General features: G+C 39.9%; 2 protein-coding genes and 1 long non-coding RNA gene across 3 annotated transcripts; 2 read left to right on the forward strand and 1 right to left on the reverse strand.

The window, feature by feature from the left end:
* Window positions 1-444: 444 nt before the first annotated feature.
* Window positions 445-2,681, forward strand: LOC308586489. The gene is made up of 2 exons (XR_014007912.1): window positions 445-1,369; window positions 1,637-2,681. It is a non-coding gene; the product is annotated as an uncharacterized lncRNA (long non-coding RNA).
* Window positions 2,404-16,295, reverse strand: SIRT1 (sirtuin 1). The gene is made up of 9 exons (XM_081193139.1): window positions 15,740-16,295; window positions 14,641-14,757; window positions 13,368-13,609; window positions 11,834-11,986; window positions 10,061-10,208; window positions 9,477-9,556; window positions 7,900-8,086; window positions 7,001-7,576; window positions 2,404-4,449 (listed from the first exon to the last, which is right to left on the reverse strand). Exons 1-9 carry the CDS (start codon window positions 16,272-16,274, stop codon window positions 4,139-4,141), a joined length of 2,349 nt encoding a protein of 782 aa, XP_081049265.1. The 5' UTR covers window positions 16,275-16,295; the 3' UTR covers window positions 2,404-4,138.
* Window positions 16,296-20,756: 4,461 nt separating this feature from the next.
* Window positions 20,757-27,588, forward strand: DNAJC12 (DnaJ heat shock protein family (Hsp40) member C12). Its single transcript, XM_081192026.1, has 5 exons — window positions 20,757-21,007; window positions 22,713-22,791; window positions 25,345-25,484; window positions 25,684-25,882; window positions 26,993-27,588. The coding sequence occupies exons 1-5, from the start codon at window positions 20,930-20,932 to the stop codon at window positions 27,085-27,087; spliced, it is 591 nt and encodes a 196-aa protein (XP_081048152.1). The 5' UTR covers window positions 20,757-20,929; the 3' UTR covers window positions 27,088-27,588.
* The last annotated feature ends 248 nt before the right edge of the window (window positions 27,589-27,836 follow it).

A 27,836-nucleotide genomic window follows, 5' to 3' on the forward strand; every position in this document is an offset into this window, starting at 1 on the left:
CAGATTTGAAAATAAGGGATCAGCAGCCTCACCTGTCCCGGGGACAGTCTACGGGATATCTAACAATCCGGGGAAGCAGCGCTGGAATAAGGGAATTTCCCACAAAAAAAGGGAAGGTTGACAGCTATGCCCCAGCCGCTCTGGGCAGCTTCCAACATATATGAAAACGTAATAAAATATTAACTCCATATCCTCCAAGATTTCTCCCAATGGAAATAGGGCCGTCCTAAGGAAAAGCGGGATGTTCCCGGGATCAAAGCAGAAACCAGGACGGCTTCACTAAATCAGGGACGTCCCTGGAAAACGGGGACACTTGGAGGGTCTGTCATCCCCAGTGTCTGGAGGTTACCAGGCTGGGGAAGGCTTGGTTAACCCAAGGAATGGAGGAAGGGGGGATTTGCAATGCAGCACCTACACAGAGGCAAGGGCCAGGAAGGGTTGCACCAGTGCTTTCTTTCTAGAAAAATAGGTGCTGGTACTCACAAAGAAGTTGTTACAGTAAGTGCCACACTTTTTAACAGGAGGTGACGTTATCTGTTTCAGAAGATGAGCAACCGCCTCCAAGAATGGTCTTAGAACTCAGGTATGTCCGTGTGGAATAAGATGACCCTTACTGGGTGTTTCACATGGCAAGGGGGCTCACAGAACAGTTTGCTATGAAATACAGCTAGGGCCAGAGAAAATGACAAGTCAAAGGTCTCCCCACTTAAAAAACAAAGACATTCATGCTCCTTCACATCATATGGGAATTTAGGCAGGTGCACCTGTCCAAATGCTCAGAGCTTTGTTATTATCCTGCCCATATTAACTGTCCTATTTTCTACTCTACAGGAGTCTCACTCCTAAAAAAGACAGGCAATCCTTGATCACACAACTACATGCTCCTTAGGTCTTTTATAGTTGCAGTTGCACAGCTGCTCTTACGGTTTCATAAATACAAGGTTATCAGATTAAAATATTTACATACAAAGTATTAATTGCATTTTATCATTTTATTAATGAGCCACCCAGTGAACACTGTTTTTGAGTGGCCTTATATATTATTAAAATAAAAATCAGAAAGAAAAATTCCTTTGTTTTTACTTTGAAAGTTACATTGCTGAACTGTGGCAGATTCTCCTCCATCTGTTGAGTTGTAGAGTCACCTGAAGATGAGTATCTTAATACACTTTTGCTCACACAATAATATGAATTAAAATACTTTTAAGTGGATTACATACTTCCCTTTCCTCACATGCAAGCCTCTGCCCTTGTGTAGGCAGCCAGTAGAATAACTGTTGAACATTAACTTTAGGTTTGATATGGAAAGATGACTATTATAGGGAGATGGCTGCCAAAAGGAACAATTAAGCTATTTCTAGCTTGTAAGGTGAAGTTGAGGCTCCAATACTTTGGCCACCTCATGAGAAGAGAAGACTTCCTGGAAAAGACCCTGATGTTGGGAAAGATGGAGGGCACAAGGAGAAGGGGACGACAGAGGATGAGATGGTTGGACAGTGTTCTCGAAGCTACAAACATGAGCCTGACCAAACTGCGGGAGGCAGTGGAAGACAGGAGTGCCTGGCGTGCTCTGGTCCATGGGGTCACGAAGAGTCGGACACGACTAAACAACTAAACAAACAAAACAGCTTGTAAGGTGTTTGGATGGTGCATGAGTGATTTTCTGGGGCAAAACATAGGGAGAAAAAACTAACTGGCATGGCGAACACTTGGCAATTCATGTAGTGAACCAGCAATCAGAAATGGCTTGCTACATGGAGGCAGCTAATTCAGTTATCCTAATGAATTGAGATATTCTAGCAGCTCCTTTTAATGCGTAAAACATACATAGGGAAAGCTTCTTATGAAGGATGGAAAACATTTAAGGTCCAGTCAGGCTGCTCTTCTCTGTTCATCTGTAAATAATAATTGTTAGCACTACTCATGGGTTAGCTCAAATCAGGGACTGCAAATTCACTGTGTGAATTCATGCTGTGAATTATAGCATGGCAGCAACAGTAGGCAAAGTGAAGAAATAGCACAATTGGCTTCAAGCATTAAAACAGGATGGGGTGTGTCTGCATCTCACATGCAGGATCTGAAGAGAGCAGCACAGAAGTAATAGGCCACCTTATGCACAGGTAAGAGGAAGTTGGCTGCATTGCATCTGCAGTGGTCCTGTACGTTCTTTAAAATGAAAAGTTAAGACATTTGATGGAGGCTTGGTCTAAATTGCTCAAAAGATCATATTGGTCTCACATTAAGCTTAGACTAAATTTAAAACCAGCCATGGTGTTGTTCACATCCATTAAAAACCCTAAGTGGAGAAACACCATAGTATACTTTCCACAAGCTGTATTGTATTTCATATCTGTTGGTAAAACAAGAAGTTGCAAGAGAGGAGTGAGAGGCTTTCCACACACATTATTAACAGCAACCAAAATTTAAACGACAATTTAATAGACCTTAAAACAGACTATACGAGTATAAAACACTGGTTTTGTATTTCAAAAGTTGCAGGAAGAGAGCCAGGTCATTTTAAAACAGTCTTCTACAAAACATTTGCCAGTTGGTTACATAAAAGACACTATATACAATATAAAAGCATAAAATAATCCACACTGTAAAAATAATTTAAAAACAAAATATTTTCATTTTAAAATATCTCCTATAGCACAAATACATTTTGACATGCAAGCAAAGCTAAACATATTGCATTCTTTAGTGTAGTCTAGCAAGTTCTGCTATTTAGAACCTGGACCATGAGAAAACATGCCAATGTTTTTCAGATGAACACAGAAGGCCATTCTTAACACTTTTTTATGCTATTGTTATGGAACAGGTGTATTAATTGCTTAAAAAGGACAACCACTTTACATATTTCAAAATGGAATAAATATTAAAGCAATGTACATGAATGAATGATCAATAACTGGCAGAGCTCTCTTGGGATACGGCTGAAAAGTGGTTTCACAAATAAACATAAAACTTACTATTAAATACAGGGTGAAGAAACACATTGTGGAAGATGGAAACAATCTGCAGCTGGAAGTATGTGTGACATCCACTTTTAAAAGGCAGCCTTGAAGAAGCAGCGTTGTGACCAATTTCTGTAGCTGCTTTTTGTATAATTCAGTACCAACACGTGGTATTAAGTTATCCAAAACAGAAGCCCGTCCTCAAACAGCATATTTTAAACTTATGCTTAAACTGAACTTTCTGTTTTATATTGGAAGTTTAAGTTTCTCCTTTTAAGGGTTTGTGTTGGGTACAGAAGCTCTTTTGGAGACTGCTCCCATATCCTGAATATTATATACACACCTTCAGTACATTTACATATTCACATTTTGGCAGCATTCACAAAAGATTTTATACATTAAGTGCTAGCTTTGTATACTGACTTCCTGTTCCACCTACCCTTTGTGTGTCGCAAAAAAGTTTAATGAGCTACTATTTAACTAAACACCATTTTGCTATAATTTTGCAAGCCAATAGGCACTATTACATATCCACAGGAAGTTTTTTGTTTTACAGTAGCACTTTCTAATAATCAAAGTAGTCAGGGATTTCCAGGTATTCACTATGATGCCTAATTTCAATATGCTCACATGCATTTCAACATGAAGACTAATGTTAGAAACATAGCTGCCATACTAACTTTTGGGGAAATACCAGTGTTAAACAGATTATGCAGTAACAGAGCTGGGGGGGGAAAGGAGACTAAATAAATCAAAGTGTTACAAAGCAAGAGGCGTGGAAATACCATTCTTTGGTCTAGATTAGCTGTTCCCTTTATATTATATTAACATTCCAATGGCTTTTTCAAAACGGTTCACACAAAAAAAATGTTGAAATTTGTTAAGCAAAAATACTGTATATGTACACACACACAGCTCACACAGATTAAACTTAATAAAAATGAATGAGTGACAGTAAAAAGATACTTAGTACCTTCAAAATTCAAAAAGATTAGTGTTGAGTGTGCCTTTATAGAATTTAATTGGAAAAGTTAGAAAACTATGCATGAAAATCTATTCTAGTTGCTTATAAACACTACATCCTTATATTTTCCTTGCTCTAAATTCAGTACACATTCATTCCAACATGCCAAAACTGCTAATGCTGGTGGGAAAGTTCCTGAAACCAGTCAGTAATTACTTTATAGTTTGTCTGTCGAATGGTCAAATCCTACAGCTTCATTTACCGACACAGACTCAGATTCCTGAAGCTCAATTCCATCTTCTCCATATCCATTCTCCTCTTCTCTGTCAGGAGTATCTTCTTCTATACCGTTATAGAACTCTTCAATTTCACTCTCGTCTTCTATGTCTAAGCTTGGACTATGACAGGACCCACTATCGCTGCTACTTCCACAAGAGCTGGAGGATATGACATCATCTTCAGAGTCCGAGTATACCTCAGCACCATGGAAAATATAGCGATTTGGTGGTAAAAACAAGTATTGGGTACCTGAAACATGTTTGATTAGCAAGAATAGTTATTTCAGCATTAATAATCCCAAGAAGTCCTAAATGTGATACATTAATGCTTATGGGTTGTCATTATTTTAAGCACTACTGTTTCTAGGTAAGGAATAGGTATACATAAAATTTATTACACTTTAATTTCACATGTTGTGGACTATGGAATCCCTTTTTAAAGGCTTACTACATGCTGCTATGTGCTTAACTGGATTCAGCAACATATGAAGGCATTCACTATTCAGCACCCCCCTCCAAGTTTCTCACTGTACACATAATGTACACATTCCAATATTGTCTCAAAGGAAGAGCTCCCTTCCACTCTCATTTACTGGTGGCCACAGTCAAAGATCTTGAGGGAAGGGAAGCAGTTATGAATGTGTAACTAATTTCTGTGGTTTAATTATGAAGTCTACAATCCACTTTTTTCCCTTCACTTTTCTCAAAGATACATCTTAATAAGCAATGACGTCAGACTGTGCCAATGACTGTCATCAAAGAAATACAGCAATCGCTTCAGAGCTTACCGCCTAAAGGCTTATTAAAAGCAAGTTGACTGAAATACCATTTTTGATGGGCTGTGCAATTGAAAGCTACACTAAAAGGCCTGTACAACTCTTGGTATTGCTGCAACCTGTTCGTGCTGCAAGTCTCTCCCATTCCAGGCATCTAAATGAGATTTTGTTTTACTCAGAAAATCATATTTTTATCTCCAGTATACTATTAGACATTCTGAACTTGAGGAAAGCATACTGTTCTATATTAATACAATTTGTAATGCAAAAAACATATCCATGCATCACATCTGGCAGACATGTACCAGAAGCTTGGTGCTGGTGTGCATACTACAACTTCTACAGGCAAGCTGCCACAAATACCAAGTCAATTTCTATATGGCACTGCAAAAAAAAGAAGAAATTGGATGGTGTAGAGAAAACTCACATAGTCCATATAAGGAATGGCTTCATAGAAATAGCTTGGCACTGAAAACTACTGCCATGTGCACCAATCCTTGTAAACTGAGGGGAAAACAAGTTCCCCAGTTCTTTTCAGGTTTTTCTTGCAGCAATTTAGTTGATTTGGATGCTTAAAAGCAGTGGTAATAACAGAAGTCTGCATCTTTAAATTTGGGTTGGTTTAGATAATCCTTCAAACCTTGTTTTAGATTTTCAGGAGTGAGACTTTGCCTCACATGTTCTCCCCGCCCCCGCCCCCTGCACTCAAGATCCCCTTTCTGCTTAAAGCAAAACTTAATTTTGTCACGATGTCCTAATCAGGCAAACAATGCTGCTCAAATGTGTAGAAGTAATTCCGAATCCTGCAAATCATGTTTGAGGATTACCTGAACTGACCCTTCCCCCTCTTGCTGCTTCTGGATTTTGTGAAAAGACGAGGGAGTGGGAAAGAAGAGGGGGAAGAGAAACAAAAGATGTGCATATTTCCTGTGGGGAGATGCAGGGGGGGAAATATCCACGGGGATATGTAAATTCCCCGCCCCTTCACACGACACACAGAAGTGCCATTTCCATTGCCACTTTTTAGATTGTGTGGGATCGCCCATAATGTACTTGGCAGCACAATCTTATACACGTCTTTTCAGAAGTAAGCCACATTGAACTCAATAATCCTTACCAGCCTGCAGTTGGTGTGAGGGTTAAGTGATGTCAGTGGGGCCAAGCTGGGATCCAGGGTATCCCTGGTTGGCTCAACCCCTCCCTGGCACATCCTGTTTGGGGGCTTTCCCCCAGTACAGCTGTTTTGGGCTGGGTGGAGGGATAGTGCTGCCCCTGTCACCCTACCTGTGGCAGATCAGAGGTCTGGACTGTAGCCTACTTGCTGAAACCAGTGGTAACCTATGTGGTGCCAGTTATTGTGGACTACAGCTCCCATCATCCTTGACCAAGTCATGCCAAATAAAGGTGATGGGAGTTGACTTAAAGGCACTGCACAACTTCATCAAGTGTTTATCAGTGTTTCACGTCTGATCGCCTTTCTAGATTTGTTGCATTTTAGAACAAAACAAAGATTACTACATTGTTTTATTACAAATATCCTAATTTGAATTTTGCCCACAGCCATGGGTAGGACCACCTTCAGGGACAAAGTGGGATATAATTATAAATAGATATCTCATTTCATATGGGTCTGACAATAGCTTTGTAAGGCAGAAAAGCAAAGAGGTAAAACAAGTATATTAGAAATGCAGACATTCATTTTGAAGGCATACAAAGTTAATTCAGTTCATATTGCCTACATGTAGTTTGAAAGCTTGCAAACATTTGAAGTAATCAGCTGGTTCAGTCAGAGGAATTCTTTCATTTGTTCAAGATTTCCTATTGTACTGCACCAACATAAATCTAAGTATTTCTTATTGAAGTGGATGTACATGTTTTCATTTCTCTGGTTGCAAGATCAGATCATTTTTACAAAATGCTCTTCACTATTGACTGAATTCCTTCAAAATAAAATTGCTGTGTTTAATACTTTAAAAGTATTGTTTAATTTGAATGTAGGTGTTTGCAAATTATTTAAGCACTTACCATCAAGCCGCTTGCTAATCTGCTCTTTTGCACATCTATTAACCCAACATTTTCTCAGTGTTTCAACAGATGTTTTTTCACTTCTCTCTTTGTTTTCCTCTTGGTTAGATCCATTTTCCTTCACATGTTCTGGGTTTTCTAGATGGTCAGAAAGACTTTCAACATTCTCTAAAGAGTTTTGAACTTCTTGAATTTTTTCTTCTACACAGTTCTCTTTAGACTCCAAGGAAGCATCAGAATTTCCTGCTTTATATTCAGAAGATTGCTCTGAACGTACCACCTGAGAATGTTGTGGTGCAATTCTTTCAGGTGAACTAGAATATTCAGAAATGTTTAGAGGAGTAGGTGGTAATTCAGCTGAATGTATTTCAAATTCTTTGTGAGGTCTGGGAGGCTTCTCTGTTATTTCTGAAAGTTTGACTGAATTGCTACAAAGTTTTGTATATTCACCACCTAATCTATGACATAATTCATTGATAATGACATCACAGTCACCAAGAAGCTCCACATCAAAGTGTAGATGAGGCAATGGTTCCCTATTAATTAGAATCTGAGGCACTTCATGTGGGATAGAACCTACATGTTTACGAAAAATAAAACAAAATGTATGTTACAGAAATATAATGTCAACTGTTATTAACAAATGTGACAACTAGTTTTAGGAACTACTTGTAAATGCACTAAAAAGTGACCTAGAATTCTGCTTCTGCAATATTACTTAATAGTATGCAAGATAAATACACTCCTTTCTCTTATATTCCTCCCAGTTCTAAAAAACTCTCTAAATTCAATAATCACAGCACTGTACAGCATGACAGTTGTATGGAAGCTCTGTATATATTTATTCTGAAACAGAGACTCCCCTCCATATGCCTGAGAGATGAGCAATCAACACTTACTTGGAATTAATGCAACTGGTCTTACTTTAAGTGAAGACCCGATAACAATGAGAAGATCAACCTCATCTTTGTCATACTTCATGGCCCTATGAAACTGCTCAGGTAGATTTTCACCAAAGAACACTATTTCCGGCTTCATGATGGCAAGTGGTTCATCAGGTGAACACCTGGGACATCTAGGAACAACCTGCATACAGAAGGTTGCATTATTATTTTTAGTTTTATAGAAGCTAAATTCAATTAGCAAATCACTGGGTCAAAACATTAGCTGCAACAGATTTATTAAGAAGTTCAGATTGCTATAAAAAATGACTGATGTTATAATCCATAGCTTTTCTAAATAATATTCCAAGTGTAACAAAACTGATGATGACATGCAAGTATGAATTGAAGACTAATACTTTAACCAGTTTTTCCCCATGAAGCACCTGAACAAATTATTTTTAAACTCGTGAAAACATTAGAGATTACAATTTTCCAGAGAACTATTCTATGAATAATTTACAAATATTTCCTCTCATCTGTCCCAACAAAGAGAAGCACAGCACATGTTGCATATTTATCAGCTTTTGTGAAGCATTGCCTCACATATGTATTCTCTCTCTATTGTACAGAAACAAATTATGATGCATACAATGAAGATGCATCAATTAAACATTAGAGTCATGTGTTTCCACAGCCAGCATGGAAACCCAGGTTACTAGCCTCTTAGCAAGCTTATAATAATTTTTGCAGGGTAGTAGTTTCCAGGGATGCCTTAGTTCCTCCTTTTCTAGTCTCACAAAGCCTTTCCTCCCAATTCTCAGTCTACTGTCACTATGCATCCTTGATTCAACCACCTTGTCTCCAGACCCCCATCCTTTAGTTTCCCTCCTCCTAATCTTCCCCAAAGCTGCTTCTTTCCCTAGAACTTACAAATTATATCCCTGCAACTTTCCCTTCCCAAATGGAAGGTGGACTGAAATCATTCTGACACTGCTAGCTCTAATCTTAGGCAGCTGAGCTAAAATACTTAGGGAAATAAAAGTCAAAGTGTCCTCCAGTGAATGACAGACATCTGAACTAACCTACAAGAAATATTCTACTTTGAAGAATCTTTCCAAGCTGCTTTGAGCTCAACTGAAGCAATGGTGAAATATAAATATAGTGTTATGAGATTTGGGGTTGGGAAGATTCCAGACCCCTATAAGCCCTGGATCCAGCAAGTGTTAAAAGCCAATCAAGCCAAGCTAGCTTTCTGAACCCCTAGGTAAGCATCTGGAACCTCTGGAATCTTGCACTGCTTGGAGATTGGAGTGGCATGCAACAATGATAATAAATAAGAACTGCACTTGTCTGGAGAACTACAACTGTTTCTATGTAAACTGAATTCTTGAACTGCTGCAGTTCACATTTCTAGATATAAGGATAACATTTTATCTGATAGTTATTAACACTCATACTTTTTGTTCATTAACAGTGCATTCCTAATCATATTTGCACCGAAGATCAGTGAAGCTTAGTGAGCCTTACTCCTTAAGCCTGTTTATGAATGCAGCCTTAAATGTACCTGATAATATTTAAGGTTTTATTCCTACCTGATTGAAAATGTCTCCTCGAACAACTTCACAATCAACTTTGTATTTACAGATGAGGCAAGAAGCTGTTGCAAAGGAACCTGAAACACATACACACACCAGAAAGCAAATAAGGATGTATGCAGTTGTCTGGATTCATATATTAACCGACCTAGTTTATTCTAGTCATACTGATCTGAGCATAGGAACACATACAAACATATATGACTTAATCTGCACGTTCACACTTAGCTGATAAAATTCACTGGATTATATCCAGTTAGGCCCACTGTAAGCAAACCCTTGGATTCCAATGGGTTCACTCCAAGTATTAATTAGTTGAATACTACCCATTGTTGTTTTATTTCATTTGTTCATCCTGAAAATCTATGGGGGCACTGCAATAGAATTCACTGTTAGGGAGCGGAAACACAATCCTCTTCAGATGTATTCATAAATGTACAGTTCAAAACATTTATCCTATTCTATATTCTCCAGGAACTAACCAAGTGAGAGATATGCAAAATGCTGAAAGATTCCACATATCCCTTATCACGCACATTAAAATTAACATGAGATCTAGATAGAATTTAAGATTGACTAACCATGACATTGGATTATCCTTTGAATTCCTGCCACTTGTTCCAGTGTATCTATGTTCTGAGTATAATTGCGAAGCAGTTTTTTTTCTTTATCCATCAAAGCTATAAATTTATGACAGAGAGATGGTTGAAACTGTCCAGGATATATTTCCTGTAGAATTTTTTAAAAAGCGAAAAATAAATTTTGCTAATATCACATTTCAGGTTTTGTTTAAAGATCAGCCACCATACATTAGCTATTGCTTACTAGAACCAACATTTTCTTAAACTGATTGTAACTTGTGTTAACCTTTCGGCTTGGAGAAAATACTACTAATATACATCATTAACTTAAATGGGGGAAATGTATACACCATCTCCTGCCACCCCCATTGAACATATGACATGCTATGCACAGCTTAAATATGGAGTCATGTCCAGTGCTGCTGTTCTGATAGCACAGCATACTTCCACATGCAACAGAACTTCCCCCTCCTATCCTTTCCTTTGAAGACCTCCAGGGATTCTCAAAATCTGCTCCAGAGGGCTGCAGGAGCCTTCAAAGGGTATTTTGAGGCAGCACAGGGAGAAGAGAGAAAGGGGAAGTCCAACTTTGTGAACGGTACTCTGCATGCGCACAACCTTAATACAACCCACTCCTCTGAAAAAGTATATCTTCCAAGCCCCGAAAATGTTGATCATTACAACTGTTGATCAGTGTTAATCATTAAAAGTATGAATGAAAAGAAAAGCTATTTAGCATGCACAATCCTACATCCAGAAAGATCCCCAAATGAATTATAGGTTGTACTAAAAAAAGTATACAGACAGCCCCCTTTTATGTGGGAGTTATGTTCCGAGGCACCACGTGCATCAGTGAAATCACATATAATTGAAACCCACTGAAAAATCTTTGATTTTACATTTTACTAGCATTGTACGTATTTATGTTGGTCAACTTAGCTTGTGCCATTTTCATTAATTATGCTATTAAATTTATGAAAGATACAATTTGTTCATAAAGTGGAAAGCTTCCAAAACAATATTATTGCTTTTTCAGTGGACGCCTTAAGTTTAAGCCAAAAATATTTATGCCATAGCTTGGCATATAAATACACCGTCAGAAAATTAGTTTTTGCCACCATCAAACAAGATTCAGTATATGCAATGCTATTGTAAAGTCATAAATCATAATGGCATTTAAACATTTGATTGTATTCAGAATTGTCCATGAGTGGAATAGACTTTTAGTCACACTGAAGTATTTCACTTTCCTCTTCCCATCCAGACACCATCAAAATCTGATTCGGAGTAGGGAAGGAGATCATCTTAAACTTTTTTTTTGGGGGGAGGGGGAACCCAGAGGCAGGAGGAGGGCTGGAGAGGAAGATGAAGTTCTACTGTGTAAGCTAAAGTTCACTCACACATTTGACTCCACCTATTTGTTATAAGCATATCGCTACTGTATCGAGTAAAAAAAAAAAGAGTGGTTCCTTCTTAATAGGAGAAGCAACAGTGATAGTTACTCTATAAACTTTGGCTTCTTTAGTTTCTTTATATCCCATAAAAATAAGAACCACTACAAGAGAAAGAGAGCACTGATTATTACTCAAACACACTACAAAGCAAGCATGACATCATTATTTGCGATTTTATATTGGTGCAATAATCAATGTGCCCCTTTGCTCATGTAAGGGCATAACAGCTTTGAGGAAAACTGTCTTTGTTTTAGATACATAAAGATTATAGGTTGTTTAAACGTATCTGTTTTTCATACAAGCAAGAGAGAAAAGGCACCTTTGCAAACTTAAAAAACGGCCTTGGATCTTTCCTGAAGTAATCAATATCAAACATTGCTTGAGGATCAGGAAGATCTGGGAAATCCACTGCAAGGCGTGCATAGATACCATCTCTTGATCTGAAGTCAGGGATTCCACAAGAAACAGATACCTGAAATAGGTTACATACCATAATAAATATCAATTGTATATTATAACAACATTTGTTGCTGTAAAATATTTGGACTATACACTGTAAAATTTAATGTTTAGAGATTTTTAAAACAGTGAGAGGTTTATAAATGCTTTTAATAACTAACTAAATAATTAACTAAAAATAGTCACACACCCCAACTGTTTGCTTATTTTCTTTTGGCAAATAAAATATTACTTTTTTTTAGAACTATCCATTATTCGGGCACCTAAAAAACTGCAGATTAGGAAATTCCACTTACAACTATAGCAAAACTACTTATGAGAACCCAGCACAATATGCATACAGGCTAGAGAACTGCAGAGTTAATTAACGTTTCAGTTCAGTCACTTCAAAATCAGTAAGACTTTTCTTAACAGGTATCATCTTGGTTCCAGACAAATGAAAGTAGGTAGTGTGATTCTATTCAGGGCATTAGTTGCTGCAGAGCAAGCTTCTGCTTGCACTCCAACTAAAGTCATTGTATATGATGCAAATGACCATCGCTGCCAAGTTCTACCACTTACTTCCTAAAACTCTGTCAGATGCTTTACTAGTAGTGTCCAACTGTAAAATTCTATGATACTACAATGGTTTGGAAATAGGCTGAAATTACACTGCTGCCTCAGTCTCCTGGAGGCTGGCCAATAGTGGGTTACCAGAAATTAGTTACTTTCCTTAGTCTTTCTACCTACCTTTGAAGATTCACTTGCATATACTTGAACTACTGAAACAAGGGTAGCTGCTAGTGCCTCAATGAAAGGTCAGTGCTTACAGTATCAGAGCAAGGGAATTAAATGTTCCTTCGTGCTAGTGATAGAAGTTAGTTGCTCATCCCTTTGCTCAGGTGCTCTGCAGGATGCACAATGAGACTCTGTCTGCTTGTTTGGATGAATGCTCTCCCCTCCACCACCACCACCGCACACTGTTCTAGGAGTTCTCCCACCCCTCCAAGTCTGATGGGGGGGGGGGAGGACACGAATGGCACTTGTTGCACTGGCTCCCACAAGTGCAACTAGTTTAATCTGGGCCGCAGTACAGAATTGTTGCCCACGATGAAAGGTCTTAAAATCATTGCATTTGCTACAACATTCACATTCCACTAGGGCACACGGGTATCTTTCCTTCAGCATATTTGGGCACATGGGATATAAATATTTTCTTAAGAACTGTGAGCTTTGTGATATGGACAACCATCCCTTGCTGGTGTTGGATATAGAAAGACATCTGCCCAGGAGTGACTCTAGCATTACTGTAGCACAGCAGAGAGCAATCCATTCACATGATCCACATACTTGCATCAGAATAATTAAAATCTCAAATAATGTTCTACTTGTTCTATTCAACATTAGATACATACCCCAGCTCCTGTTAAGACAATTATTTTTTTGCACTCTTGTAGTAGTTTCACAGCATCCTCTATTGTATTGATATCTTTTCTCTTTTTTCTTTTAGGTGGTTCTGACAGGATATTAATAACAATTTGCCATAATGTCATGTCATCAAGTTCAGGAGGTGGAATAGTTTCTGGCAACAAGTCTTTCAGAATTGCACGTGGATCTGTGCCTAGCATGAGATGTTGTTGGACAAAAGTGTATGGGCCTGTAATAGAAAATAAAGCAATTGTCATCTGACTGATGCAGAATATTCAACTGATGGAGAAAATTCTGCAACATTTTTTGTTTATCACATTTTCAACAGAGCAAGTAGCATACCAATCTGAAAAAGGTGTAATGTACTACACACAAAAGGGCATGCATTGGCATCATGGGTGAGGCATCCTGTGAGCAACAAATAACCACAGCATTTTTGTATTAATCCCATGAATAGGATAATTGGTTCCCATATCTTTTTTCCTTTTTGGGGTAAAAGCAGCTAAGGAGATTATTTTCAGTAAGAAAACAATTCAAGCGGTAGGGCAGAATTAATCCCCAATTCAGATTGCAACCTCAGTTGCTGCATAAAACAAAGGAAAAAATCGGTGAAAAAAAATTACAGAACTACATGTAATGTGAAAAGGCTTTGGGAGTAAACCCTAAGGAACAATCTGTGCCTGCTGCCTTGCAGGACATCCTTGGGAGAAGAAAATGCATGGGAGTAAACCCTGCAAAAATTAGGAGTGGAGTCTCTAAGGCACTTGGATGGTGTCTTGTATGCCTCCTTCCCGCAACTCCTGCCACCAAGCTGGTGCCAAATGTATTGCTTTCCTTTCCTTTGGACCACATGAGCAAGTGTGAGAGAGGGTCTTGTTGTCTGGGCAGCCCAGGACCTCCATACACACTGCTCAGGCTTGCACCTCGGATTGCCCTCAATTGCCAATTCTGGATTTAGAGCTGAGGAAAGAGATAGAGCACTCCATAGTTCTGTGCAGTGTAGAGGTGATAATATGGAAGGATAAAAGCAGGGGCAATTTGCCACTCAGCTACTCTTCCAAGGTGAAACTCATGCCAAGATAAGCAGCAAAATATACAGGCACCTCAACAAACCACTCAGAGTTCAGATTTACATGAAGGAAAGTCAACAGTGTCACAAATATAAAGATATGACTTGCCCAAGAAAATAAAAGCAAGAATGAAGGTGTAATCTTACAATATATTTAATTGGAACCCCTGTATTGAATTCTAAATATCTACCTATACGTGGCCTTGGAGTCCAATCACTGGAGCTTGCATGAGAGGCTCTATCATCTTCATCACTCTCACAGGAATGGAAGCCGTTTGCAATTATTTCATCATTAAAAAACATATTGTCTGAAAGACATTAAACAGAGAAAAACTATTATCAGATAAAAGTAGGGCCATCACATTTAGAACAAGTTATGCTGTACTTCACCTACAAGAAGTTGCAAGATTCCTTTTAAACTGGGATTTAATCATGTTTACATCATTCATACTCATTTATGTAAGCTTTAGGTACCGTTGAAATAATAGGTGTGTAAGATTTGCTTTAACTTCTGTATCTTCAAGAGTTGCATAGAAGAGGATGCTTCGCCTCCACATGATGCACTTGCCATAGAAGTCAAAAAAACCTAGCTTGCCCAAGATCCCTGTATTCTGCACAGGATTACTAGCTTTTTGCTACTAAGCAAACCGTCAGCCCAAGTGAAACTGGCTTCAGTCAACTTTATCCTCCTAGGCACAGGCTGCTATTCAAGGCTGCAAGTTATATGCAGTTACAGCCAGTGGCTTAGCGTGGGTTGTCAGCACCCGGGGCAAGAAAAGTAATTTGCGCCCTATAACCTGTGGATTTGCGCCCCCTAACCTGTGGATTTGCGCCCCCTAACCCCCAGATGTTGCGCCCGGTGGGGCCGGCCCCCCTGCACCCCCCACGCTACGCCACTGGTTACAGCAAACTTGTATAGGCTGCACGTTTAGTCGCCTTCTCCCAGCTTTCTTCCCCCACCCGCTCCCGCGGTGACAAGTGGATGGGATGGGAGGAGCCACAGATTACTGCAAACATTAAGACTGTGTTTAGGAGGATTTCCCAAGGCCTTCGGCTCTTGAAGATCGAGGGAGGGAGAAGGACTAAGCAGTGCCTTGACTTCCCTCAGCCCCGACAGCGCGAATCCCATTGAGCTGGGGTTAGAAGAGGATGCCGGTGTTCTCGGGTCCCTCCCTCCCGTGCCGCTAAAGAGCAGGCCGAGCGATGCTGATGCTGCTCCTCCTCCTCCGTGACCCGGTCGCTGCCCTGCGCCCACCTGCCGCCCCCTCCGCCTCTGGAGCGGCTCCTCACCTGGGCGCGCGGCTGCCTCCGCAGCGCCGTTCGAACACTGCGCCGCCCCGCAGCCAATGGCCGCCTCCGCTGCGTCTCCGGCGGGCGCCGCCTCTGCTCCCTCCCCTTGGCTCGGCCACCACCTCGGCAGCGGCGGCGGCGACAACTGCTGCAGTAGTGGCTGCGGCGGCGGCTCCTCTCGGGCCAGGCCCCACCGTCTCAGCCCAGCGCAGCCCCAGCCTTCCTCTCCTCCTCTTTCTCCCACCGCTGCCGAGGCCTCTCCCGGCTCGCTGTTGCCAGAGGAAGCAGCAGCAGCAGCAGCGACCTCTTCCTCCTCCGCCAGGGCCTCCTCTGCGGCGCCTCCTATGTAAAGAGGCGCCTCCGCCTCTCCGCCGGCTTCCTTCGCGGCCGAACAGGCCCGGCCGGCGCTGTCAGTGGAGCCCCGGCGTTGACGCTTCACAGCTGGCTCCGGGCTCTCCGAGGCGCCTGACACAGCGCCGCTGCTGCCGCGGCCGCCGCTCCGGCACTGGAGGAGCGGCGTCTCCCCGTCCGCCATCTTGGAGAAGGAGCAACTACTCCCTCCCTCTCTCTCCGCCCGCTCTCACCACCCCCACCTTTCCCCGTAGACGGAAAAGACAGCCCCCCCCCGCACCTCTCGCTCACACACACAGAGATTTAAACACGTCACGTGACCCCGTCGACGCCCACGCGGGCAGCCGCCCAGCGTAGGGCCGCAACAACAACAAACTGGATCACGTGACGCCGAGCAGGCGCGGGCGGGGGGTGAAATGACGAGGCGGCTAAGTTGCGGGGTCCGCAGTCACGTGACCCCCCGATTTTTTCTGACGTGCCCACCTTCTTTATATATTAAAAAAAAATAATTCACCTATATTTTGTCGACTCTTTTATAATAAAACTTGAAACTAAAAATACCGTAACGAATTCCTTTGGATTCTAACGTAACTTATGGAGTGCGGGTGGGGGAGGAATCCCTTTGAATTCAGTGGGATTTATTTCTGAGTGAATATGGATAGGGAGAAGATCGTTATATGCTTTTGTAGTGTTTGGTGTGTTCCCCCCCCCCAAAAAAAAGAAAAATGAATAAAAGCGAAAGGAGGAATAAACAAAAGAACTGAGGGAGGAAAGAGGAAAGGCGCTGACGCAGCAACTCGTTGAAGGAGCACGCGAAGGCTGGATGGGCGAGCAGCTCCCGGGTTCTGCTCTGCCTGGGCAAAGACTGTAGAGAAGGGAAAGGGCGCTAGTGGGCCGGGAGTCGCAGCAAGCTCTGGAAAGGGGTCGTGAGGGGAGGAGCCTTAAGAGGCAGCAGAAGGCCGCCGCCTTCGGCAGAATGAAATACTACACACATTAAAGCAGTTAAAGGTGGGATTTAATAATGCACTCATTAAAATAAGCATCAGCTTGTAGATTGGAAACACTCCCACTGAAATGCTTACCTGTTTTAAATACTTTAAAGCTTTACATTTCATGCAAATGTAAAGCAAAGCTGCAAAGTTTAAGCGCCACAACGCTATACATAAAAGCAGATAAAAATAGGTAGGTAACTAATTCAGCATCCTGTGCGAGTCATCTACACGACGCCAAATAAATTGGGGCAGGCTTCAGAAGGAACGTGTTTAGGAATGCAAGTGATTTTTCATGCTGTTCTGGGTTTCCTTTTGCTTTTTAAGTAAGGTTCATAGCTCCTGTTTTGGCATCTCTATAAATATAAATCTGTAATCAAGACAGAGTGCAGTAGAAGTTAACCTCTTTTTTCCACTCTTAAACATACTTTTCAGGTTAAATTTGTTTGTAAAGGAGACAAAGGAAAGCACCCTTGTAGGGAAAGCACCCACAAGTCAATTCAGGTTAAGAGCCTGATGTATTTGCTGGTATTGTAAACACATTTTCCATACTTGTGGACATAGCAATTCATTTCAATGCATCATTTACCTGTTTTTCAGGTTTGTTTTTTAAAAATGGTTTCATAAAGATTATGGTATAGCTATAGTCACATTGGGTGATTTCCAAAGGACTCATACACTCACTAAAATTGCCTTGGGGTATGTCTGTGCCAGCTGTTTTTCACTTGATTTGGTCCTGAATTTGGTGTATAAATAACCTATCTTTTTCACTTCTAGCAGGACCTCAGTAAATAGATATCTGTCACCTTAATATATTACACAGACATCTCAACATACTCTTCAATGCAGATGCTGTATTTTCGTTCTTTCCTAAATAATCAGAATTCCAGCATAATCCTAACCCAAGATCTGTCAGGGTAAGAGAGTTTGGATTTGGTGGGCTTGGGGGTCTCTTGGCTCAGCCATGGCTGATCCGGTTATATGCTGGCGCAAGTACAGTGGTACCTCGGGTTACATACGCTTCAGGTTACAAACTTTGCTAACCCAGAAATAATACCTCGGGCTAAGAACTTTGCTTTAGGATGAGAACAGAAATCATGCTCCGGCAGCGCGGTAGCAGCGGAGGCCCCATTAGCTAAAGTGGTGCTTCAGGTTAAGAACAGTTTCAGGTTAAGTATGAACCTCCGGAACGAATTAAGTACTTAACCCGAGGTACCACTGTACTTCACCCCAGCACAGCCAATGTGGAGTGCAAGTTCCCCAAAAGGGATGTTCTGGGAGTGGGGCAGGAGCATGACAGGATAAAAACCTGTCACAAAGGGTGTCATAAGGCAAATTCCTCTGAATTCACCCTGAACAGACTTTGCCACTAGTAACCTAATTTGGTGTAACTTGCATTACTTTCTATAGTTAATATTGCTCTGTAACTTGCTTCTCAATTTCTACCTATTCACCCATCCCCATGCTTAGATATACCTCATTCTCTCCCCTCCCTTTCCTTCTTGGTTAGTTTAGAATTGCATTCAGACAAAGGTGTAGGTTTGGGGGCGGGGTTGGTCTTCTTTATTTGTTTCCATTCTTGAAGGCTAACATTCAAATAAGCTAAATCATTTCTAGGCACAATGTAAACAATTATGCTGCGATTCTTTTCACAGGAATACCAATTGTTTCAATATTGCATGTACTTTTTATAAAGAGCAAAACTATGTTTCTTTTTCTTATGACTGAAATTTGCAAGTGTTACAATGGTTCAGTGACTAATGTTGCAATCCTGAACATACTTGCATAAGAGTGAGCTCCACTGAATGCAATGAGACTTCAAAATAAACATGCATAGTTCAGATGGTATTCTTACAGAGGGACGTGCACCTTACTCCTAGTAAATATGTGAAGGATCACACTGCTCAAGACAGCTAAGATCCTCAATAAATAGTATTCATTAACATATTTTTTAAAATTTTGAAAAGAAAACAGAGAATTAATAACTGTTTCAATGGGACTCATTGGTGGCCATAGAATGAAAAGGCTGGAGAGAAACCTTAGTGCCATCTAGTCCTCTGGAAAAGAGGTGAGAAGCAGTATTCTGTTCCCACAGAGACCAAACAGATGCCTATGGAGCACCCCCCTCTCCAGCAGGACATGAGCACAAAAGCTCTTCCTGGTATTCATACACATTATTTCCCTGATACTGGAGACAGCACACAGCCATCATGACGAGTAGCAATATCTTCCACCAATTTGTCTAATCCAGTTTTAAAGCCATCCAAATTGGTAGCAACACCTTGTGGTAGCAAATTGCATAGGTTGATTGTGTCCTGTGGGAAGAACTGCAACTTCGTCCTCTACAAGAATTTGAAGGGTTTCCTCTGTTGTAAATGTGGTGCTTTTGAATGGTAGGGACTCCATCCTGTTCTGCTTCTTTGATGATCCACACTATAGCTGGTGACCAGTATGAGACACCTGTATACTGTTTTTCTGTATATATGGTTCAGTGCATAAATATTTGCCCAAGGCCTTGTGATTAACTGTGGGACAGTTATTTTGGTACATGATGAACTAAATCAATGAAGCATTTTCCAACAAGCTGGCTGAACTGGTCCTATTATACTATAACTGGTGATAGATATTAATGACAGCAGTGTCATTAATTAATTAATTGCAGTGTATGGCTTTCAGTGAGAGTAAACTCCACCTTCTAATTCTTCTTTCAAATCAATACAGAAATCTAGGCCATTCAGGGATGTTACCTTGCCCACTGCAAACTAGACTAAAGTTAGGTTGGTCTGTTCCTTATTACTGTATTTGTGGATGTTACTCTGTAAACCAGAACTTTAAGCACAGGAGGTTTTTTTAAAAAATAAATGAAGCTGGGGAAAACATAATACCCACATCTGTCAGAACTTCAAATATTAGATTTCATCATCCTGCACGTCATGCTAGTACTCTCACTTGTAAAAAGATTGGGCAAACAAACTTGTACACAGTGTTTTGCAACTACATAGGCAAACTAATGGCAAGAATCCATTTAGATGTTGGCACTAATTCCTCGCTGTTATTTGTTGCATCATCTTTTAAATTGCGTTATGTGCCCTTTATAAATTCTTTTTAAATATATAGTTCTAAATTGTCTGGATTTGATTTTCTTATTCTCACAAGTGAGAAGGAACATACTTTGTAGCTCCATTAAATAACTGTTATAATACCTATTAAAACAAATAAATGTGAACGAATCGCAACAATGCCTTATCAAATCAAATTTAATCAGGAATTACAGTTTATATCAAAACTGTTAATTTCCAAAACTAAGATTATGGCAAAAAATATTTCTTATGCTCTGAAACTTCCCTCTTTATTTATTTTAAAAATTCCTATCATGCCTAGTTTTCCAAAGAAACTCAAGGTGGCTAACAAATCAGCAGCAAAACAATATAAAACAAACAACAACCCCCAAATTAAGCACATACCCGTGGCCAAAATATTAAACTAAAAGCAATTTTAACTGTTTCAAAACAACCATTAAAAAGTTAAACTCTTTACAGGTGGAAACATGAATCATAAAGCTGGATCCCCCCCCACTCTGTAAACTACAAATCCCAGAGAGCTTTGCAATTGTAAACTGTGATCAGAATTCGTTTCCACCAATAAGAGCAGGCTCATTTGAGGGTGTGCTTACAGAGTCTCGGGTGACATCTCAGTGTATAAAACCATCTGTAGAGAAGCTTCAGCATCACTGCACCTATTGGTTTCTCTCTAATCACTTTAAATAGCTCTGAACTGGTTAAAAGACGCATTTAAGCTTTTTGTGTCTCTGTTTTCAGAAAGTGGGAAAGCGCTTGCCAGATTGAAGCAGATGGATGCAATTTTGAACTGCAGACTGGAGGACATGGAAGATTTTTACAGCTTGCTAGGCTGTGATGAATTGTCTACAGTAAGACTAGTTAATTATGATTTTACTATTCTCCTCCTTAGTTCATTACAATTTTTTTAAAAAATGTTCTTTCTTTGTTAATTGGTTTGATTTGGTGTATATGTGCTGTTTCTGTTCTTCCCTAATTTCCCCATGTTTTCGGTACATATTTTTAGCAGTTGATCTGTTTTTCTCCCCCAGTTCAGTTTTTTTGACCTATGCAACATTAAGCTGTTGAACACAATTAACTGTTCACACAGCTTTGTTTCAATAGAATAGTTTGAATTTTTTCATTTTGCAGTGAAGGAATACAATTATCGGAACAGCACTTGAATAACCTTTTAATTGGTATATACCTAAGGAATTCTCTGCATTCTCTAGTTGTCCTGTGTTAACTTAAATAGTCCAGTTAATATCCAAAGCCTCAGTAGATTGTTTGAGGTTACAATGGCACAGAATGTAGTTACAGTTCTGTTTAAAAAGATCTATGTTGATGTAATCCTTGCTGACTTTGAAAAGATAATATCCCTTCTCACAGTAAATAAAAAGTTACCGTGAGTGTGCACATTTTGGGCTTGTGGATTTCACTTGCATTTTACTAGAACTTAGAGATCCACCGAGCAAAGTGAGGTGAAAAAAGCACAGACTAAAAGAATGCTGAGCCCAGAAATTTGCTTTGAGTACCAGAGAGGAATGGAACTGTTTCAGGCAAAAATCCACTCTCAGTTACCACAAACTTTCTTCACCTCAGTAGTTGAAGAAGAAAGAGGGGAGATAATTTTATTGCTGCTATTGTTAAACAAGTTGAGAGTTGCAAATCCTTTCTGATCTGCAAACCACCAAGAGATCTACCAGTAGATTCAGATCTGCCTTCTGCCCACCCGCTAAAGGTTTGCTGAGATGGCTTTCAGCAAGGGGCCACTAGATTTTGCCTGCATGAAAAGTCAGCGTGGTTGATTTTTGTAATAAAAAGCTGTGTCAATGGGATAGTCATTTTGAACCACAACAAGTGGGTAGCATCCTAAGTGAAGTAAACAGAAATAACATTTTATGAAAAAGCTGTCTGCTGGCTTTGAAAGCTGATCCACTGCACAAAAGTGATTTATGTTAGGGAGACAGAGATGTTTCACATTACAAACCATGAGCAGTAGACACAAGAGATTGCTGACAGCCATGGTATTGTGTGAGTCTGCAATTTTCAACAGAACCTATGTATGTTTTAGAATTAAAGAAATCTAGGTATATGGAAAATGTTTTGCACTCAAACAGCTTTGGGATTAATTTACCATATTTACACATATAGTGGACTGCTCCCGTATATCCCAACGTTGGTGGAGACTATTTCCAAGGAAATCTGACCTTGACTTCCATGGATCTTCTGTGGAATAAATGGTGCATGAACACATGCATAGACTATTTTGCTGTGTACTGAGGCTCTAGTGTCAACCTATAGCAAAAGAAGAGTTGCTTGACGCAGGTATTTGTAAGGGAAAACAAATATATTCCCATATGCACTGCTGCCTGTATCGGGTAAAGATGGTGTAAGTGGCTGTTTCACTGTGAATACCAATTGCCAGTTTAGTAAATCTTACATTCAGTAAAATGGATAATACAAATCCATGAGTTTTACACATGGTGCCACACACATACTTGTGTAAGAAACAAGTCCATAGGTATATTTTTCGTAAGAAAACAAGTTCCATCCATTCTTCAATTGTTTGTCTAGGTTGAACAAATTATTTCAGAATTTAAGGTTCGAGCCCTCGAATGTCATCCTGACAAGCATCCTGGAAACCCTCAAGCTGGTATGTGTTTTTTCCTTTTCTCTCTCAAAATGAAACAGGTGACGTTACACAGAACAGTGGATTCAGGATTTTGAGAGCCGTTGGCCAAACACACCCTAGCCCTAACCCTGACAAAGGAGTGGGGCATAAATCAAAAATTCCAAAACATGCTCCCTTTCCTGCCTTCTTGTGAAAGGTGAGACTGGTAAGCCTGCTGTGGAAGTTCACCCTCAGGCTCTACAAATATCTGGGCCATAGCAAATGCCCAGCCTTGTCACTTGCTGGCATTGGCTACGAGAGAAGAAGGCACAAGTATCCTCAATTTCCTGCCTAATACTTTGCCCTATTTATATATATGCAGCACACTTTGCTTTATTTTTATTTGTGTGGCACACTTCCTTTTCAGCAACAAGTTGAACTATATTGCCCTAATGCTTATACAAACATTGATTCTGGAGGAAAATCATAGCTACTCTATTCTTTAGTGCAGTTGTTTGGCAACGTAGGTTTAATAGGGTGGCTTACAAAATCAAATGCTTCACTTCCCTTTTTTGAAACAAATCACAGCCCAGCTTTCTTTCTCCAAATGATCTACAGCTAAAGAAAACCATTAAGCAAACAGATGTGGCTTTATGAAGTTGCAACCCTGTTAACATGTGCACTTATGTTTTGAACAAGAAATAGTTATAAGAGACTATGCAAACTCAGGGTGTTTAATATTGTATAGATTTATTTGCATTTCAATAATTTTTTACACATTTTAGGTTTCATCCAATGTTAATCCTACACGTAGTGGACCCATTGAAGTTGTAGGTGTGACTCATTTAGATTCATTAATTCCAAGGGGTCTAAGCTCAGTAGGACTTACTTGGATATAACCCTTTGTTTTAAATATTAAAATTATATTTGGCAGTGCATTGTTTCTGGACCTGTGCAGACTAATAACTTGGGAATAACTAAAATGTGGAAAGGGGGTAATGGGATTGTGTTTGTGTTAAATGTGGTTAACCCCTTTCATGCCCACTGTTTATCCACACCAAATTGTCCCCAAGTGAAACATATTTTGAACCTCATGGAGGAAATGTTGCCAGAAGGGACATTTTGGAGTAAAAATAAGGTAGAGTACCTGCCTTCCCACTTAATCACTTAAAATCTCTTTCCAAAGAGATTTTCTAAAATGGTGTTGGGTCACTGCTAACACACATTTCCATGTAATATGTAGTTAAAAAATCAGGGGCAAATGACAAAATTGTATATTATGCAAATAAGAATGAGGAGTAGTAGGTTTTCAACATACAAAAAAAAATATCATGTTTATGGGTCTAGTGAATGTATATTTATTTTTCATATGATTTACGTCATGACTAGATGTTAAAATACTAACTGCCTTGTCCCTTTTATCTAAATTGCTTCCTGTAGAAGAATTATCAGCTTGCCAATCAGGGGTGGGGGAGAAACATAACTGGAAAACTAAACTGTATGACGTTTTGTTTGTGTTTGCCAGTCCCTGTTAGCATTTTAATTCAGTGCCTTTCAAAAGATCTATCTAGTATAGTAAATGGCATAAATGAATATAATAATAACGATCATATAATAGAAAGGTGACTCATAGATAAAATATAAATCTCCATAACCTTTACACAGATGGTTACTAAGGATGCGGACTTGTGTTTCTATTATAGTATGGAAACTTTTATATCCACTGGAAAAAATGAGATCACCCTAATACGATCGGGAAGTTTTTGTTTTGTAGTAGACCTAATATGTGCATATCACTGCTCCCATGATGCTCTTGGAACTATTTGTTCTGTTTCACTTGTATATACCTGGTTGCCTTTGATGACTAATTCTTTTTTAGTCATTGTGATTGCATTTGAAATATTCAAAATCAAACTAAGGGTTCCTCCAGGTGACCTTTTTATTGGGTATTCATCCTGATTTGCTTGCGCAATGCTTTTGTGGAGGGTTAGACTATATTTATTGAGCATTTGTTCTGATTTGCTTTTGGGGTGTTTGAACGCTTTCCTATAATCATTCCACACCTGTCAATATACCGTATTTTTTGCTCTATAACACACACCCGACCATAACACACACGTAGTTTTTAGAGGAGGAAAATCCGTAGGCATGCCACCCGTAGGCATTCCCTCCATAACACGTACAGACATTTCCCCTTACTTTCTAGGAGGAAAAAAGTGTTATGGTGCAAAAAATACGGTATGTCTCCTGTCACTTCCCAAACTGCAATAAGTCTGATTTTTTTAAAAAAAGAATAAGTGAATTTGTCATGCTAAGGAGACAGCGTGCTTTAATAATTTTTAACTGTACAGTACAAACCTACATTTTTATAATGCACTTGAATCCCTTCTGCAAAATATTGACAGTGGATATATCTTTCACACTGGGTGATCTCCAACAAAGGATTATTGTTATTATTATTGCAATTAATTTATTTATTGCCTTCTAAATCAGTGACTGAAAGTCATTTACATATAAAATAATTAAAAGCAGAAAAAGCAACACATACATTTCAGTAAAATTTTCATAAAACTTTCTTCTGTCTCTGATTTGTAGTAGAGAATTTTCAGAAGCTACAGCAAGCTAAAGAAATCCTCACCAATGAAGAGAGCCGATCTCGCTATGATTACTGGCGGAGAAGCAAGATTACCATCCCGTTCCAGCAGTGGGAGGCTCTGAGCAACTCAGTCAAAACTGTTAGTTTTGGTTTATGCATCTATAATTATTGGGGAATAGAAAGAAAGAGGCCATTCTGTGGGTGGGGAAGTTCTCTGCTAGCTAGCATTGTTCAGCAAGGGGAATGGGAGTCAGTGAGGATACCATTCATCCTTGAGCAAGCATGTGTAGCTGTTTTACAACTCACAAATGCCACTGATTTGTTTGTTTTTTGTCTAGTCAATGCACTGGGCTGTCAGAGGCAAAAAAGAGCCAATGCTGGAAGCTCCCGATTTAAATCTTAATGATAAGATGGCTGACAATTTCCCCCAGAAATCTGAAAACAACAATCATGAACTGTTGGATGACCAAAAGGGGCTAGAAGACTTTGACCCCACTACTGGGAAGCTGCTGTCACCAAAGAGCCCTGATTCCCCAGGTAAATAGTTTGCGGTACCAGTGCTAGGCACAGAAAAAAATCCAGATAACTGGGGCTGGCACCAGATAAGTGAAATATGCAGCCTTCTTTTATTCTCAGGAGTGGGCTTTGTCCTCATGTGGGTTTGCATGAATATCAGGTATACTTCTTGGTGTACCTGACCCCTTCAAGCTGCATGGCACCTGTGCACAGCTCATTTGAATCTCCTACATAGCACACCCAAGAAATTGTAGGGTGTTCAGATGGTGTAGTCCATATAGGGCATCATGCTGCACATGTCTTTCTGAGTGCTGCGCTTCATACCTCTCATGTTTCAGCTGGGGCTAGTTCACATGTGCATGAGTGTCCCTTGAAGACTGCAGGATCCAGTGCTAACGTCGTGTGTGAGTGTGAGATTGCAGGTCAAACATCACAGATGGAGCTTCCCTGTCATCTCAAACACAGTGTAGCAGGCCACACATTCAGGTGGAATTTTCAGATGATTTTGAAGACGAGCAGAATAGCTTTTGTTAACAGTACAGTAACAAATGCTGAGAAATCAAGTGATGTGCATACGTGGATGAACTAGGTGCAGAATAGAAAGGGCAGGAAACTTCCTCAAACCTTTATCTCTGAAGGACAGCTGGTGGGAGAGATAAAGTACCATAAAGATTGGGGATATTAATCCTAGGGAGAGTGGGAGCCAGTGCTGCTGATTTACTGGGCCAAAATATATGTATGGACAAAGAAACCCAACAATTTGGCAAGCGTCGCTCCTTAAACCTCAAAGTGGCTTTACTATGCAGGTTCTCTTTGGGATACATTGTGATGCTGGTTTCTTATTATTGTGTGTGTGCGCATGGTACTGAGCCAACCCAGGACTAGGTTTAGTTGTGTGCACAGCTTGAATGCACCCCCCTCCACCAAGTTACCTAAGCTTCATCTACAGTTTTTGGCCTTTCCTAAATGAATGGATAAGCAAGGAGTTGGTGGTTTTTGTATTAAAGGAGTTTTACTTTATAAACCCAAAGTACCATTTCCTCTCTACTAGCTGATTCTTCTCTCTCTCTCTCTCTCTCTCTCTCTCTCTCTCTCTCTCTCTCTCTCTCAATTTCCCCCACCCCCTTACAGGATTTTCCGATCCAAACTGTTGGCATTTGCGCTTTCGCTGGTCTGGTGACACCCCATCTGAACTCTTGCGGAAGTTTAGAAACTATGAAATATGAAGCAGAAGACCAAATACCATGCAGAAGACCAAATATATGTTGAACACCGTGTTCACCATTTCAGTATTTTGCATATGTTCATAAAGAAGTGTCTTTGAATATTATTTAACTAGGTAGTTTTGTACTATTGATGCCACAATTTCCCATGCAAAATACCATGTATAGTTGCTTGGTTTTTTGTTTTGTTTTTTAAATGTTGGCAGGTACTTTCCTTTTATTCATTATTAGCATAAGTAATATGTGAATACAGTTAACCGTTTTTTCCAGCATTCAAACTTAATGTATATGTGAGCTGTTTCCTATCATTTTTGAACAGCTGGGAAAAGCACATGTTGCTCAACACCCTTGATCCCTTATATCTTTCTGCCCTATTTTCCTGCTATCTTCCTTCGAACAGCCTTTAGCCCTTTAACTTTACCACACTCAGCCAACCAAAAGGTATCCTGTATTCTTCCTATTTTCTCTTGCCACCAGCTCTTGATACCTGGTTCCCTCTCTCTCCCAATTAACTTTCTCATGCTACCACTCAGTATCATTTCAAAACCCACCTTTCCTGGAATATAACCCTTTGAGTCTTTATCCCCCACATAAAAAACAGCATCTACTCATATTTAGTTCTTGTTGTCCTATCATCTGAGGGACAAACTACATGTTAATTTGGATAGCCTAACATAGAATAATAGAATTGTAGAGTTGCAAGAGAGCTCAAGGGTCATCTAGTCCAATCCCCTGCAATGCAGGAATCTTTA

The sequence above is a fragment of the Podarcis bocagei genome (assembly GCF_964188305.1).
Source record: "Podarcis bocagei genome assembly, chromosome: 4".
Classification (NCBI taxonomy): domain Eukaryota; kingdom Metazoa; phylum Chordata; class Lepidosauria; order Squamata; family Lacertidae; genus Podarcis; species Podarcis bocagei.